The 16,821-nt window shown below is 39.3% G+C and overlaps 1 protein-coding gene across 2 annotated transcripts in view; it reads left to right on the top strand.

Annotated features, from left to right (window-relative positions):
- The window catches only part of LOC125460246 (guanine nucleotide-binding protein G(i) subunit alpha-2), a 239,458-nt gene that overhangs the window by 194,098 nt on the left and 28,539 nt on the right, over positions 1 to 16,821 (top strand). For both annotated transcript variants that reach the window (XM_048547482.2, XM_048547484.2), the window contains exon 6: positions 13,055 to 13,184. In XM_048547482.2, coding sequence (XP_048403439.1) covers positions 13,055 to 13,184 — 130 coding nt within the window. The remainder of the gene's footprint in view (positions 1 to 13,054; positions 13,185 to 16,821) is intronic.

The raw sequence follows: 16,821 nt of genomic DNA, 5'->3' as shown, positions 1-16,821 counted from the left end.
TTTTGTCAAAACTGCCAGTTCGAGATTCAGTTTTAAAAAGTTGCTCCCCATCTTATATTTATGATCTCAAGTATGCATCATTGTGCATTTAAACCATCTGAATTCAGGCGACAACTTGTAAATCACTTCCATTTACCCTGAAAGAAGACATCAGATCCTTTTGATTAGACTGCAACTTCATATTCATTTCTAATGTTGATTATTCCATGTAGTAGTAATTGGTATTTGGAGGGTTAAAATAAGCCAGGGATATTTGAATGAAGGAAATGTGAATCACAGCCAACATCTATAAAAAATAATTTTGCTACAGTTGTTGCCACATACTCTTAAACTAGTTCCAAAGGAAGTGTTTCTGCTATTACTGGTCCACAAGGGCTCTCTGTGTGTCAGCTACAAGAGACTTCTCAACTGTGTAGAAAGGCCACATCATTAAAACTGGGCTCTCCTGGCATGACTGAAATCTCATACTTATGCAACACATGTCTGATTAGATTTCAGTCAAAGACAGAACATGAAGTAAATGGTGCTTGGGTCCCCACTGGGGAAAGGATTGAGAAATTAAATAATCATATGGGAAACAATAAGATCAACTTCAACTTCATTGCTAATGTTTTTTTTTCCTTTATTCATTCACGGACAAATTGCCCAGAGGGCTGTTCAGAGTCAATCACATTGCTGTGGGTCTGGAGTCACATGTAGGGCCAGACCAAGTCAGGACATTAGTGAACCAGATGGGTTTTTTTCAACATTGGACAATGGATTTATGGGCATCAATAGATTGTTAATTCCAGATATTTACTGAATTCAAATTCCACCATCTGCCATGGCGGGATTCAAACCCAGGTACCCAGAACATTACCTGGGTCTCTGGATTAACAGTCCAGCGATAATACCAACTAGGCCATTGCCTCCCCTGAGTATTTTTAGTTCCCAGAAATATTGTTTGAAATTTATACTTGATGTTTTATTATATTTTAAATTCAAAGGCTGTTAATAAGTTAAGGTCAAGTTTAATTTGGAAAGAAATTATTCATAGACATAAATGTAATTTTCAATTAAGAATGATTTAAAGGAATGCTAATTGATTAAATGATTCTATAATAACTGTAATAAAGGGAGTTATCTGTGTACTTAAGGTCTCATTCTCTGCTTGTTGCTTTGTCTTGTGCTTTAATTTCTGATTTGGAAGGGCCACGATTCAAAATTGAGCCACTTGTTCAGATTTCAGCTACCACTGTAAAGGTTGGGGGTACATGGAGTGTCAGGAGAGTCTTTACACAGATTATTCCAATCTTGTGTCTGTCTGCAGTTTTAAAACCAGAAAGCATGATGACCAGCTCCAGCTGGCATATATAAATACAATTATCAGAAGGTCCACACCTTTTTTACTATTTGAGGAACAAATTAAGTGGTCATAGCTCTATTTGAGTTTGCCTGGGAAATTAATCTAAGGTTAACTTTCTGCTTAAATTGCAAATATAGTGATGGCTGCATGCTGGATCATATGGGATGCACAATCAATTTCAGTAACTTGATTGTAATTGTGATTGTCAGAGATGGCTGATGTCCATTGTTCGTGTCACCATAAGGCTCTTGGAATTTGAGATCCAGAAACTCAGTGAGGCAAGGGGTCAGATGAATGCCTGAAGCCAGTTCCTCAAGGCACTGATTAGCTCCCTTCGAAGTAAATTTGCAATAGTCAGTAAAATATTCCACAAAATCAATACTGCTTTATCTGGTGGCCAACTTCATTAATGCCTGGCTGTGTGAGGACTTCAGGGAGTGGGGAGGGGTGGCTTAAAAGAGACAAGTGTTTTGGTGTAATGAAGGGACAGGACAGATGAATATGAATAGCATTAGTAATAAAAGTGAAAGTCATTTAGTATTGAGATTCAGATTTTATCTGCCTTGATTCTTTGCCAGTGGACCCTTTCTTTTGGGCCACTGCTTGAACGCTTCTGTATCAAATATGTCTGTTTTGATAAAGCTGAGGTTAAATGGAGCACAAAGTTGAAGAATGCTATTCCAATGTAACTAAAAACTTTGTGTGAATGGAGACTAAAATGTTCTTCAGTTGCTCTGTTATTAATTCCCAAATGTGTTTGTCTGCTCGACATGCAAAATTCTTAAATTATGAAAACTTGGTGCTAAAATGTTCAGAACTATGTTTGATTTCAATGTTTATTCCAGAAAGCAGTCAGTCCCATGATTTCTCACCCCTCACAAGTTTGATTCAGTTTTTTCTTCTGCTTTTATTGGTCTCCAAGCCATATGTTCAAAACAAACCTGAAGATTGACTTTGGCTCAAGCGATACAAATTCTTAAAAAGAAGTAAGGATTCCTGAATTACAAATTGAACACAGTTCTGTATATGTAGTGCTGTGGTGCTTATTGAGAGTGTCTTAAGGCAAAGTTTGACACCTGGCCGATAGCAATATTGATGGTTAATAACTAGAGTCTTGCTTTATTCAGTGATTAAAAAATTGAAGGATGAAAAATGGGTAGAGTTAGATGCTCTTTAGAGTTAGATGCTCCCATCTTTAGGAACGTAAGAATCAGAAGGTATGGTCACCAGTTGTGGCATGTTCAAAATCTGGGGTGCTTGTGAGGCTTGAATCTAAGATTGGCTTCAGGCTAGGAGTGAAGACGTTGCAGAAGGTGATTTAGTTGAAAGTTATTGCAGAGAGGGGTGGCCATGCAGGTATTTAAATGCAAGGACTATATTTTAAAATCAGAATGTTTTTGCATCAAGGGCTAATGTAGGTGGATGAACGGGGCATGAGGCCAGTGAGGACATGGGTGTAGCACACTTCTGGATGACTTCAGATTGATGGAAGATATAACATGGGAAGTCAGCAATGTGAAGATTGGAATTATCAAAGCTACAGGTAGCAAAGGCCTGTATGAGCGTTCAGCTGCAGGTGAGTTGAAGGAGATGCAGAGTCAGGCAATGTTAAACTCATGGAAGTTTGCAGATTGTGAAAGCATAAATTTGTGGTTAGAAGCTTCTGTTGGTGTCAAATGCAACACCAAAGTTGCAACACCGGACTCACTCTCGAAGAGTTGCCAGAAAAGGAGATTAAGTTGGTAGGTGGGGAACAAAGCTTGTATTGGGGACAAACATAATTGAAGGAAATTTCTGCTCATTCAGCACTGAATATTGGGCAACCAGTTTGATAATTTACTGGAAGAGTTGAGAGAGGTGCGGTGTAGTCCAAATATTACTTGTTTTGTAATTTATAAATTAGAACCAAAACTCCCGCAAGATATATTTTGGTAATGTTTAGAGAATGCACAATATCTTTACTGTGTATTTCATACAGAACATTTCAAGTGGCTACTGCTTGTCAAGCCAGCACAGAGATACATAGTGTAAGAAAACATTTTGCAGATTTGGAGTTTGGTTTCTCTATTTTTGAATATTTTATATTTGATGTTGAAATACATTTTCTTGAACTAATTTTTCAAAAAACAGTTTAGAAGTGAAGTTGAATGAATTGATAGGTCAGACATTGTTGCAAAAAGTGCCTCAATTCAAAGAGGATGTGTTGCAATAAAAAGCTACTTTTTTTTAATCTTAAATCAAAGAGTTCAGAGAGATGGCTTATAGATTCCTAGATTCATACAGCGCAGAAATAGCCCTTTGGCCCATCGAGTCTGCACCAACGTAACTACCACCAATTCCAATTTCCAGGACTTGCCCATATCATAGAGCCATGCAGCACAGAAACAGATCATTCCTTGAATGTTGTGATATTTGAAATAGTCATCCAGTTTTTTTTTGCGGGTTGTAGGGTTTCTAGCCTTCCCCCACGCAGTGCATTCTGCTGAAGAGGTGGGGATATTTGTCAGTGTAGGTGTGAAAACTGCCATTTTTTTTGGATGATATTGCAACAACGCAGCACGTAAATGAGAAACAGAGGCTGAATGGATGAATTCTGCAGAGAAATTTAGAACTAGGTGAGAGCAGTCCCACCTGACTGAATGAATGTTGGGGAAGAGGTGATATGGAATACCAGGTCAATGCCTGTAGACAAGGCAAGGAGGGAGAGGTTACCTTTGTCATAGTCACATCGAATGTTTGTTCGCTTAGAGAAGAGCCATTTTGGTATTGTAGCAAATGTTGTGGAGGAACGTGATTCGAGGAATGGATTCAGAACTTGACAACAGAAGACTTGAAAGAACAAAGCGAAATTAGAGCTGGGGCAGTACTTTACAAGATCCTCTAGGGTCAAAGATATGTAGGTGCATACTTCGCTCTGACTGTCTTTCAACTGTGTGCTAACATTCCTTTGTCTCCCAGCCTGTCTTTTTGGTGGTACTGAAGGGTTGCTATTGTACATGGATGCAAAGTAGATTCATAGATACTTAGAGGATAGGAGGAGGTTAATTGGCCCATCATGTCACTGCTGGCCCTCTGCAAGAGCAGCCAGCTAGTTTAACGCCCTTGCCTTCCCTGTGTAAAAAGGTTCTATCTCATGTTTCCCATTCATCTTATTGGCATCCTCTGATTCTTTAAACCTTCCAATAGCAATATAGCCCTTCTCCCTCCCTCCCTCTCTCTAGTCTATTTAGACATATAACCGTTTTGAATACCATAAGCAAATATTTTCTCAAGCTTCTGTAAGCTAAAGAACCCATCTCCTCTCATCTTTCCACATAACTAAAGTCAGTATGTTCAGTAAAGGAATGTCATTTATTGGAACATCTATCTTCAAATTTACTTAGTTTTTATTAGGAATTCTATGTACTGCCTGCAATTAAATGTACAGCATTTAGTTTTTAGAAATATTTAGAATTTGTGTTCCATTCTAGAAAACCTGATAGTGAAGGGTAGCACTAAAGGCAATCTGTACATACTTTCATAAACACATGTTTAGAGATGAATGCAATAAACTTGCTTCTGTAATCCAAGAGTCACAGTTAGGGTTAATTCCTGGTTAAAGATGCACAAGTGGATCTGCAGTTAATACACAGCACCTGCATGCAATTAAACACAATTAACGTACGATTGACACTTAATGTGTAACAGGCGGTTATTTATATTAAATAATTGTCTAATTTATTGATGTTATTTGACTAATCCAGTCACATGAGTTTAAGTTGCCATGTAGTTCAAAACAACTCACCCATAATCCTTTTTCAGTGATGGTGAAAGATATGTTGTACACAAGATTGTGGTTGATGAACTTGACAGTTAGTTGTTGTGAAATTAAGACTTTTTACTGTTAGCATTTTTTCATGTCCTGTAACCCAGTTTTCCTGAAATTCTGCGCTGAGTTTCCACTGGCTATCTTGGCTGACACTTTGCTTTTCTTTTTACCTTGGGTTGCCCTGAGTGTTCTTGAATTTGTGATGTATAAAGGAAGTTAAAAGCTCATTTCTGTTTGCTCTGTTTCCTTTCTTCCCCTTTTTTTCACTCTCGCCCTCACACTCTCTCGCTCTCTCTTCCTTGCACTGTCCTCCCTATGTTGATGTTTTGGGGAAGGATGCAATGGATTATTCATTAACATGAGTTTTTCAAACATACTTTGATCATCATCTCTTACCTTTTTGCATGCTTTCTTCTTCACTGCAGATGGTGACAAATTGACCAAATTTGATCTTTCAAATTTGGATATTGAAACCATAGCTTCTCTTTCACAACCACCTTGTTTCCAAGGACTGGCACTTTTTTCCATTCATGGGACTTGGGCATTGCTGGCTGAACCAGCATTTATTGACTGTCCGTAGTTGCCCTGGAGGTGGTGTGCGGTGAGTTGCCACCTTCAGCCACTGTAGCCCATTTGGTGTAAGCAGATCAAAAATGCTTTCGGGGAGGGAGTTCCAGCATTCTGACCCAGCAATGGTGAAGGATCAGTGAGCTATTTTCAAGTCGGAATCGTGAGTGCTTGGAGGACAACTTGCATGTGGTGGTTGCCATCTGTTTGCTGCCTTTGTATTTCTAAACACTAGAGATTGTGTGTTTGGAAGCTATTGTGAGAGCAGCCTTGATGAATTTCTGCAGTGCGTTTTATAGATAGCCGTCTGCTCCTACTGAGTGCTGGTGATATGTGCAACCATGAATTTAGACACACTTGTAGTTTTTCCCCTTGCCACCCTGAATTTTGGTTTCCTCTGCCCATCAAAGCTCCAAGACATGGATAAGCAAATGGATAATGATGGGATAGTGTAGGGGGAGGGGCTTAGATTAGTTCACAGGTTGCCGCAACATTGAGGGCCGAAGGGCCTGTTCTGCACTGTATTGTTCTATGTTCTACATCCTCTGTATGTAAGAGGTGCTACTGAAATTCATCCGGCTATTAATGTAAACAAATGCCTGGCAGTGGGAGTTGACTTAGCAGTGAGAAGTACTGTTGATAAGCAGAGTTCCTGTATTTAACTCATTCTCACTAAAACATTCCCATCTCACCCAATCTATGGTGTGATCTAACCATCTGTTTCTGGTTTCTGAGAAATGAAATGAACAACATTTGGTCTGTCTGTATTGTGTGAGCTGTGCATTATCTTCTATTATCACTCTTATCCCTCCTCTGTATTGCATTCTAGGAGATATAACATTATTGTGACCAGTTGTGACCTTTAACAATGGTAAAAATCTATTCATGGAAGATCAAACATAATTTGCTTATGCCTTCTGCGCTCTCCCACAAATGTGCTGTTAAAAGCTAGCTAATTCAATTGTTTAATTGATCTGGGGGTGTGTGTTAGTGGAAAAGTGAGCTATTTATTGTCCATCCTTAATTGCTGCAGTGATAATGAATTAATGCAATATAATTTCAAGCCTAGATGGTGTGTGGCTTGGAGGCGAGCGTGTAATTCTGTCTGAATGACACAGATGTGAAATAGAAATTTACTGTCTTCAGCAAACTTGACTACATAGAAATAGGTGGGAAAGGCAATAAAGTGCCGAGAATGACTGACTCAGACTGTAGAGGGATACTGACAGGTTAAGTGAGTGGCCAAGATCTTGGCAGATGGAATATCATGTGGGAAAATGTGAGGTTATGCACTTTGGTAAGAAGAATAGAGAACCTGAATGTTTCTGAAATCTAGAAAAGTACAGAACAGTGGGATTTAGGAGTTCTTGTCCATGAATTACAAAAAATCTAGCATCCATGTTAGCTGGCTAATAGGAAAGACAAATGGAATGTTGGCCTTCATTTCAAAATGACCAGTGTGTAGAAGGACGGAGATTTTGCTGAAATTATACAAGGCATTAGTCAGATTGAGGCATTGTGAACAGTTTGGGTCCTTTATATTAAGGAAAACTAAAGTAGCCATTGGAGGCAGTCCAGAGAATGTTCACAAGAATTATACCAGGACTGTTTTATGAACATAGGTTGACTAGGTCGGGGCGGTGGACTCAGCGAACTTAGAAGAATCAGAGGTGATTTTATTGAAAGACAGGATTGTTAGGAGACTTGACAGGTTGGATGTGAAAATGTTGTTCCCCCTGTGGCATAGCCACAGTATAAGGAGCTACACATTTAAGACACATGAAAAATCTCTTTTTTGAGAGTAGTGAATCTGGAATTCTTGACTGCAGAGACTGGTGTTCAAGGCTGTGATAGATTTTTAATCTCTAAGGGAATTCAAGATCATAGTGAAAAGTCCAGAATGGAGTTGAGGATTATCAGATCAGCCATGATCTCATTGACTGGCAAAGCAGACTTGATGGGCTGAGTGGCCTACTTTCGTAACTCTGTTATGGCCTCATGCAATTGATAGTGGTAATACCATGCATCTCCTGCCCTTCTCATTCTAGGTGATAGATGATGTAGATTTGGAAGGTGCTGTTACAGTAGCCTTGACAAATTATCGTTAACTTCACACATCTGGTCAGAGATTATTAGCTGTTATGTTCACCTTAAGTAAATATCTGAAAGGAGCATGCTACATTTGAGATAGAAAAACTTGCAGGAAGAAAAGAGGAACTTTAATTTCATGACGCTTAAAATGGGAAAGGGTCTAATAGAAAAACTTAGTGAGATTTTTGGGTGTTGTGAGAGAGAGATTCATACATGTCCCTCACTTCAGGCTCTGTTTCTTGTTGACTTTTTCCATTAAAGACACGGAGACCTGTAGCACAGAAAAGGTCCTTTAGACTATCGAGTCTGCACTGATTCAGAAAAAAAATCTCCTACTCTAATCCTGTTTCCCATGTTTAGCCCATAGCCGTTTTTTACCTTGGCATTACAAGTACACATCTAAATACTTCAAAATGTGAGACCCTTTGCTTCTGCCACTCTTTGAAGGCGATGAGTTCCAGATTCACACTGCCCTCTGAGAGAAAGAGAATTCCTCAAATCCTTTCCTGTGCCAACCTGTTGCTTGATGAAACTCAACGACCTGGTTTAAGATAACAAAATGTGAGGCTGGATGAACACAGCAGACCAAGCAGCATCTCAGGAGCTCTCTGATGAAGGGTCTAGGCCCGAAACGTCAGCTTTTGTGCTCCTGAGATGCTGCTTGGCCTGCTGTGTTCATCCAGCCTCACATTTTGTTATCTTGGAATTCTCCAGCATCTGCAGTTCCCATTATCTCTGAGACCTGGTTTAAGAGCTGTCTTACCCCAGATTGTATTCCTTATTTGTCAACGTTTGCTCTATAACCTGATAAATCAAATGCTGGATTCCATTTGCATGAAGTTCATGTTATAGTGTCACATGGCTTGGAAGCAGACCCTTTGGTCCAACATGTCAATGCCGTCCCAGTTTCCTGCGTTTGGCCCATATGCCTCTAAATGTTTCTTATTAATGCACCCATCGAAATGTCTTTTAAGTGTTCTAACTGTACCAGCATCTATCACTTTCACACACAGGATAGTGCATATATGGAACGAACTGCCTGGGGAAAAGTTGCTGTCAGGTCTCTCTTTTTTTTATAATTTTTTTTCCCCCTCTTACCTTAAAAATATGTCTTCTAGTTTTGAAACACCCTGCCCTTGGGAAAGACCTTTGCTATTCACCTTATCTATTCTGTAAAGCAGTGGTATTTTTCAGACTTCTGTTTCACTCCACATGCTTTGTTGGCACCACATTGACAATTTGAACGCACTGCTGCCTGTGTCAATAGAATTAATGGTACATATTGATGATCCTGAAATATATTGGCATTTCACATTGTACTGCAAGCAGCCTTACTAAACTTCTAACAGTGTGCCATGAACAGGTGTTTCAGAAGTTGTCACTGGTGATCGTCATCTACTTGAGATCAATTTATAACAATGACCTTGACCAAGTTTGGTGTCAGTGAAAGTAAGGAGAAACCTCAACCGCCACCACCACCACCCCCGCATCTCAACTATCCTAGCCACCTTATTCCTCTTGTCATTTAAATCAAACCTCTGGATCAAGAGCAAATAAATGTGCTTTCCAATTCCATCCTTGAAATGTATTACTCTTGAAAGTTCACACGGTAATGACAGCAGACCTAATGTAGCCCCGAGAAAGACCCTGTTGTCAAATTTACATTGAATATGTTTGTTTGTAAATACTTAATGATTTAAAACTGTTTCGAGTAAATAAAGAAATTAATACATTTGAAGGCACATGTTTATCTACTTATATTCCACTAACTAAGGTTTGCTCATATCTTAAGGAATCTTTCACTTGGCTCTGAAGGCAAGAGTTAATAATACATGTAGAATTTTGTGAACTAATTAGGCTTAAAGTTGAAGGTGCTGCAAGTTGTGTAGATGTGCAGAATTAATTTTTGGATCAATTTTTTAATTGGCATGAATTGTGGCAGTACATAACCTCCTTGTACTCTGACAGAAGTATCAATACTTGCCTTAAATACTAGCAGCTCCAATGGGTCATTGTTTTTAGTCATCTTGCGGCAATAACTAGCAGCTCAGCTCATTTTAAACATGCCATTTTAGGTGCAGTCTTCAAAGATAGTTTCCTTTATCTGATCAATAGTTGGCTGACAGTCTCTGGCTGTAATTTAATTTGACTGCCTTAATGACGACATAAGCATGAAGACAGAATCTTCAAAGGTTTATGAATGTCAGCAGAGACCGAATTGCTGATGACTTTCATTACCAGATGTCATTTGTTTGTAATAAAAAGTTAACAGCTTATATAATAAAGTGTGAAGCTGGATGAACACAGCAGGCCAAGCAGCATCTCGGGAGCACAAAAGCTGATGTTTCGTGCCTAAACCCCCCTCCATTCTCTGATGAAGGGTCTAGGCCCGAAACGTCAGCTTTTGTGCTCCTGAGATGCTGCTTGGCCTGCTGTGTTCATCCAGCTTCACACTTTGTTATCTTGGATTCTCCAGCATCTGCAGTTCATACAGCTTATATGTTTATTTGAATAGAATTGATGCTATTTTGCACGTTTGGATATGGTGTTTAAACCTGATAGAAATAGTATTTTGCAAAAAAACAGGGGAATAGATTTGATTAGCACAGACGATAACCTGGGTTGGATGATAAACCGTACTCCATTAAGCTAAGTGATTGACAGCATCACCCAAGTTAGGTCAATCTAACTGTCTCACCCTTATGCCCCGATATGTTGACTTTCTTCTTCTGTTTCCATATTCCACTTTTATTTACCATTGGAAGTCCTTGGTTGTTCCAATGTTTTTGGACACTGCCTACATTCTAACTGTCCTAGCTTACCATTGAAACTCTCTTTCACAGGATCAGAGGGTTGTGCAACATCACGTTCCATACTTGTTACAATATAGTAAGCTGGTACGTGTGAAAAGTTGCTTCACAATTCATGATTTGTTTCACAAGAACCTAAACTCCTGTGAGTAATATGATATCAAAGATAGACCTAACTCTTTCACTGAAAATAATCAGTTGAAAAAATTCAAGTCCGACTCGGTCTAAACAATGCAGTCCTTTTGACCTGTGTTTGCTTTCTATCTAACCACTTTTCTATATAGTGTTCACATCTTTTTTATGGGAAAATGGCATGGCCCCCGTGTATGTAATATTTCTGTAGTGATGGATATATTGGGTGTATAAATAATTGATTCAAAGAGCTGGCACAGACACAGTGGACAGAATTTTTCAGTCCTGTAAATATCTGGCTCAGCATAGAAGAGAATCATACGGTTAGTCCCAAATTCCATGGTCTGCAGAATTGGCCAATCAGCATCAAGGTGCCTGGAAAGTGCCGCACCTAGCTCCAGTATCCTGTATAGTTTGAATTTTCAGCTTTTGTTCACTGTGTACCAAAGCTAGCTGGAAAGTGCTTGGCTGGAAATGCTCCTGAAGACAGGATTGGGCTCAGCTGTGTTTCTGGTTGGAACCAGGGAACCCTAGTACTTTGGCCCATACATGAGGAATGGTCTTTGAAGAAACAATTTCCCAATAAGATTTATCCTTATGGCTAAGAAAATTGGGAAGTAAGAGTATATTGCAGAACTCCAAGTCATAGTCGAAAGTATGTTTTCAGAAGTCAAACCCACAAAGATATTCTGATCAATATCGCTCCTGGTGAGATTTTGCATGATCCACTCATGAATTTGTCACCCAAAGGCTTTCCAGTCAGCCACACTTCAGGAAACTGGGCCAACCAGAATAGAACCTCTCCTTTGTTTTTGTGTCCAAACTTTTGTAAGTAGGTGTGGTTTCCCAAATCAGGACACCTGGGAGTCGCTCGCTCACGACTGTTCAAAGAGGAGTAGGAGCATCCCAGGAAGCTGTCCAGCACCTTGAGACTTGGTGTAGAGAAAAAGCGGAAGCCAGGTGAAAACAACGAAAGGAACGCACTGCCACACTAACATCCCACACCCCTTCCCGCAACCACCACCTTCCCCCAAATACAACAGAACCTGCAGTGGTCACATCGGTCCGTACGGCCGCCTACAGACTCACTGAGAGTGGAAGAGAGTCATCGTCATCTGCAAGGGGACCTCCATTTAGAATGAGATGAGTTTACAGCAATAAAGCAGATTGTACAGGACCTTACAAGCAAGTGAATATGTCTCCTGCAAGAAGAGAATGCGTTAGTGTGTCACAGAATTAACAATGAACCTTTTTTTTGAATGAAACAACAGGAGGAGTTATGGGATGACTGCCATATTCTGCTTATCATTCTGATAAATGGAACAGCACCAAGATAGCAGTTACAATTTCCTAGCTTTAGCCAGAAACTCTACGTTGCAAATTTCTACACACCACGAGTGCACAAAATTAAGTCAAATGCAGAGTATTACTTCCTTCTTGAATCCCGTTTTTCTCAAATAACAAAGCTTTTCAGTCAATTTTCATCCGTTTTGTTTCAGTATTGTTTAACTCCGTCTTGAATATGCTGGTATGTTCAGCTAATTTAAGGATGCTACATGCATAATTGAATAAATATAACTGGGTACTCTCGCTCTGTGGGATTTGGCCTCTCTGCTGTATTATGAAAATAAATAAAGACAAATGAACCAATGATATGATGAAAGACTGCAATATTTATCCCAGCTTGATGGGCCCTTGTGTAAAGAACTATCAAACAAACCTCATTAAATATTCTGATGGGAGATGTTTGTATCACTTGTAGTTGAGGACTGATGCTCAGAATTTGAATTACCCAAAAAATACCACTGCTGACCCAGTGTTTGCTTGCTTTAATATACTAAAGGTTATTCTGGATGACTAAGCTATTGGAGAGAATGTAAAGGCCTGTAAACACTCATTCTTCTCTGACTGGAACTTGGAATTAAAATTGTCTCTGTCTAGTAGAATCTGTAATATGGTCAGCATTACCTTAGAAACTACCTACAAATATAAAATTTCACAATCAGTTCATTTTGCCATTTGTTGTTTAAAGACTTGACTCAGCACCATATACATCATCATATCGGACTGTCCAGTCAAACAAGATTTGATCAGAAATGGGTGATGGTTTAAAATTCAAAATACCACTGCCTTTCTGTAATTTATTTGGAAACCGCGTGAGGTACAAAGATCAAGTTGCAGAAATAACTGTCATTTCAACAGATCAATCCTTTGATTAAAACAATATGAAAAACAATTGTTCACTGCCCAAGCAATATTTTGAAAGTAAAAACAGGTTGTATTAATTTTTTTTCCCCACAGAATGTTTGATGTTGGCGGACAAAGATCTGAGAGAAAGAAATGGATCCATTGCTTTGAGGGTGTCACTGCCATCATCTTCTGCGTAGCTCTTAGTGCATATGACTTAGTCCTGGCTGAGGACGAGGAGATGGTAAGTAGTATATCGTGGACTGTTGCCCTTTCAGGATTATCTCTTTTTCTAATATTTCAATAAATGTAGAATATATGTTGATCCTTTAAAAGAATTTTCATTGGGCAGTGCTTATTATTAGTGTCATTTAGACAAATTTTCACCTATTAAGAGCATTTCAGTCCAGCACACAAATACATAGAGACAGATCTATTGAACAGAAAGAGGCCATTCAGTCCATCATGTCCATTCCCAGTCTACATTTCTAGTTTCGTCCCTTCCCTCAGCTCTTAGCTTATAGCCCTATAGAATATAGCATCTCAAGTGCTCCATTGTTCTTCAAATGCCAAGATGATATTTGCTTCTACCATACTTACAGGCAGAGAGTTGCAGACCCTTGCACCTCAACTCCCCTGTAATCCTCCTGTTGAGTGTCTTATGTACGCTCTTGTTATTGATGTTTATGTCAATGGAAATGAGGCTTTCCAATCCACTTTACATGGATACTTGGGTCTTAAATTAAAAACCTATCCTTGACTTCTGTGTTCCAAAATAACCAAGAAATAATCTCTAATTTGCTCAATCATTCATCAACTGAAATGCACTGTTTATGATAACAGCAGTCTCCTAAGTCTCCGCTGGCCCGTCTCTAGCATGAACTATGTGATTGTATGGTACATCGTGTGGTATATTTGCAGTTTTATACAGTTCTAGCATAGCTTCCCTCCTCTTGCTGTCTAGGTCATGTCCAATAAAGTGGACGTGTCAGTGGAGATTTTGACCAGTGGGGTCACACGACACTAGGTTATAGTCCAGTGGATTTAATTGAAATCTCAAGCTTTTAGAGTACTGCTCCTTCATCGGGTGAAATGGAAGGGAGTGCACAGGCGTAGAATTTACAGGCAGAGAGATAATTGGAAGATAATTCCCGGTAATTGAGTCAAAAAAATACAAGTGGTTTGAGTGGACTGTCGACAGGCTGGCTAACTCGTGTTTGCAGGTGGTCAAAAGTGTCAAATGGTGTGAGTAAAGTGTCAACATTGAATGCCAAGTTAAGGGATGACCTATGATCCTGTTAATTAAAGCAGAGATAATTGTAAAGAATGATATGTGCCTGATGAAGGAACAGTGCTCTGAAAAGTTGCGATTTCAAATTACCTCATTGGACTACAACCTGGTGTCAAATGACTTCTGATTATGACCGATAAAGGAAGCTATCTTTTATTCCTCCCCCCCCCCCCCCCCCCCACAACCATCTTATTCATCTGTTCTGCTATCTTAAGGAATCTATGGACATGGGCTCCAAAGTGTTCCTGTTCCTGCACATTCTCAGTCCAGCATTGTTTTTCCTTATTAAATAAATTACCTGCACACTTCTCCAGATTGAACTAAATTCATTTTTGTGCCCATTTGATCATTTGGTTGATATTTTCTTGCAATCTTCAAACTCCTTTCTCACCATCAGTCATAGTCAATTTTTGCATCATCTTTTAATTGCTTCTTAATCACTCACTTTATTTAATTCTATCATTAATGTATGATCAGCAAGGAACCCACTATTGAGATCACAGCAAATAACTACCAATCTCGCAAAACTGGGCAACCCATAACTCTGTGCTTCCTGCCACTGAGCTATTTTTGAATCCAACTTTCCTTGCTTTGGATCCCATGTGCTTTTAATTTTCTGGCTAGTCTTCCATGTGGAACCTTGTCAAAACTGTTGCTAAAATCAATGTAGACTACTTCAAACACACTACCATATTGAATCTTCCTTGTAACAATGTAAAATATTCAGTACAGTTATTCAGACTCAATTTTTTTAAACTATTCCATGCTGACTTTTGTTCATTCATGTCTTTCCAAATGATTTACACTGTGAAGATCTTTTTGAGTAATTTGCCCACCACAGAGATCGAGCTGACTGGCCTGTAATTCTTCAGGCTATCCTTTGTCCCATTTTAGGTTTAGGATGAAAGTTCGGCACAACATCTTGGGCTGAAGGGCCGGTACTGTGCTATGTTCTAGTATAATTTTAGCAGTCCCTTAGCACTGCAGTTAGCTAGAGGACACTAGAAAATGATTTCTGACATTTCTTTACTTGTCCCCCTAAGTAGCTTGAGATACATTTTCATTCAGACTAATTTATGGATTTTTTTTTAAGAATGCAAAACATCTTCACAAAAGCTCCTCCTCCTAATTGAACTCTCCCCTTCCCCCCCCCCCACCATTGTTATCCTGTCCAATATTTTGCATCTTTCTTCAAACACTGTTTTGTCCTTCTGTTTCTCATGATCTCATTTAATGCCCCTCCTAGCATATCAGCTGTTCTCTTAAAGTTGATGATTTCTTAAACCAATATTACCTCTAATTTTCTCTCTATCTCATCTAAATATTTTGAGACCAACAATATTGAAAATTAATTTCTGCGTTTTGCTTCATTAATACCTATGTTATTCCTCCACACGTCAGGGACTTTACCTTATCACTTGGCTCCTTGCATCTAAGTGCTTACCAGTAATCATTAAACAAATCCTTCATCTGAGGAAGGGTCAGCGGACCCGAAACGTTAACTCTGTTTTCTCCTACGCAGATGCTGCCAGACCTACTGAGCTTTACCAGCAACTATGTTTTTGTTTTTGATTTACAGCATCTGCAGTTCTTTTGGTGTTTAACTCCTTTTTCTATTTTGTAGCCTTTCTTTTTTCATGATCTTGCACGTGCAATAATTTTCTGCCTTCTATTTGCAGTTTTGTTAGTCGTCCTTTTCAATCTATGCTCAGGCTCCCATCTCACTACTAACTTAATATAAGCACTCCCATCATTGATGTTGAATCCAGTCCCTTGAGGTCTAATCAGCCTTGTTTTTTAAACTGAACTTATCTTGCCCCAATATCGGCCCTAAAGCTCTTTGTCTTGCAATGTCTCCCTAACCATGCCTTCAACTGCACTACCCTTGTAACTTTGTACTCACTCGGATGTAACACCAGGAAGAATGTGGAAATTACGATCTTTTGAGATATAACTTCTTAATTCCTTTCTTAGCTCCATGAAATCATCCGTAGGAGCTCATCCCTCTTCCTAGCCATGTCATTAGCACCAATATAATCAGTGATCACTGGTTGTTCACTGGTTACCCCAATGTTACTGCATCTATTCAGTGGTGAGGGAGAATCTCAGGAAAAATAATATGCCAAAAGGTTGCAGGCAAACAGCTCAGTGAAAGGGAAGCAGTGTAAACTTGTTATAAGGATAATGTTAAGATTCATTTGAAAATGTTGGATTACAGTCAGGTGATTTTTATGATCAAGTGATTGCAACAAATATTTTAAGTCTTTTTAGCTGCTAGCATACTTCAGATGAAACATCCTATCGGTAAGCCCAACCTGGACCATAGCGCTAGTCTCTCATTGGAGAGGTAACTCGTGGTTTAGCTGGAAGTCCACTCTGCCTCAGGCAAGGGGACAGATTTAAAAGAGGAAATTTTCATGGTAACCTGAGCCAGAGTGGCAGATTGAAACCATGTTGTTGGCATCACTCCATCACAAACCAGCCAGCTAACCAACTGAGCTAACTGACCTGCTAAACCCGTAGCACAGGTCAATTTTAAGAATAGAATCATACAACGATGATACAGATGCTTCGGTCTAACTTGTCCGTG

The sequence above is a fragment of the Stegostoma tigrinum genome, chromosome 11 (assembly GCF_030684315.1).
Source record: "Stegostoma tigrinum isolate sSteTig4 chromosome 11, sSteTig4.hap1, whole genome shotgun sequence".
In the NCBI taxonomy this organism is placed as follows: Eukaryota; Metazoa; Chordata; class Chondrichthyes; order Orectolobiformes; family Stegostomatidae; genus Stegostoma; species Stegostoma tigrinum.
Note: the sequence above shows the minus strand (reverse complement) of the source record. Positions and strands in the feature narration are given on the sequence as shown.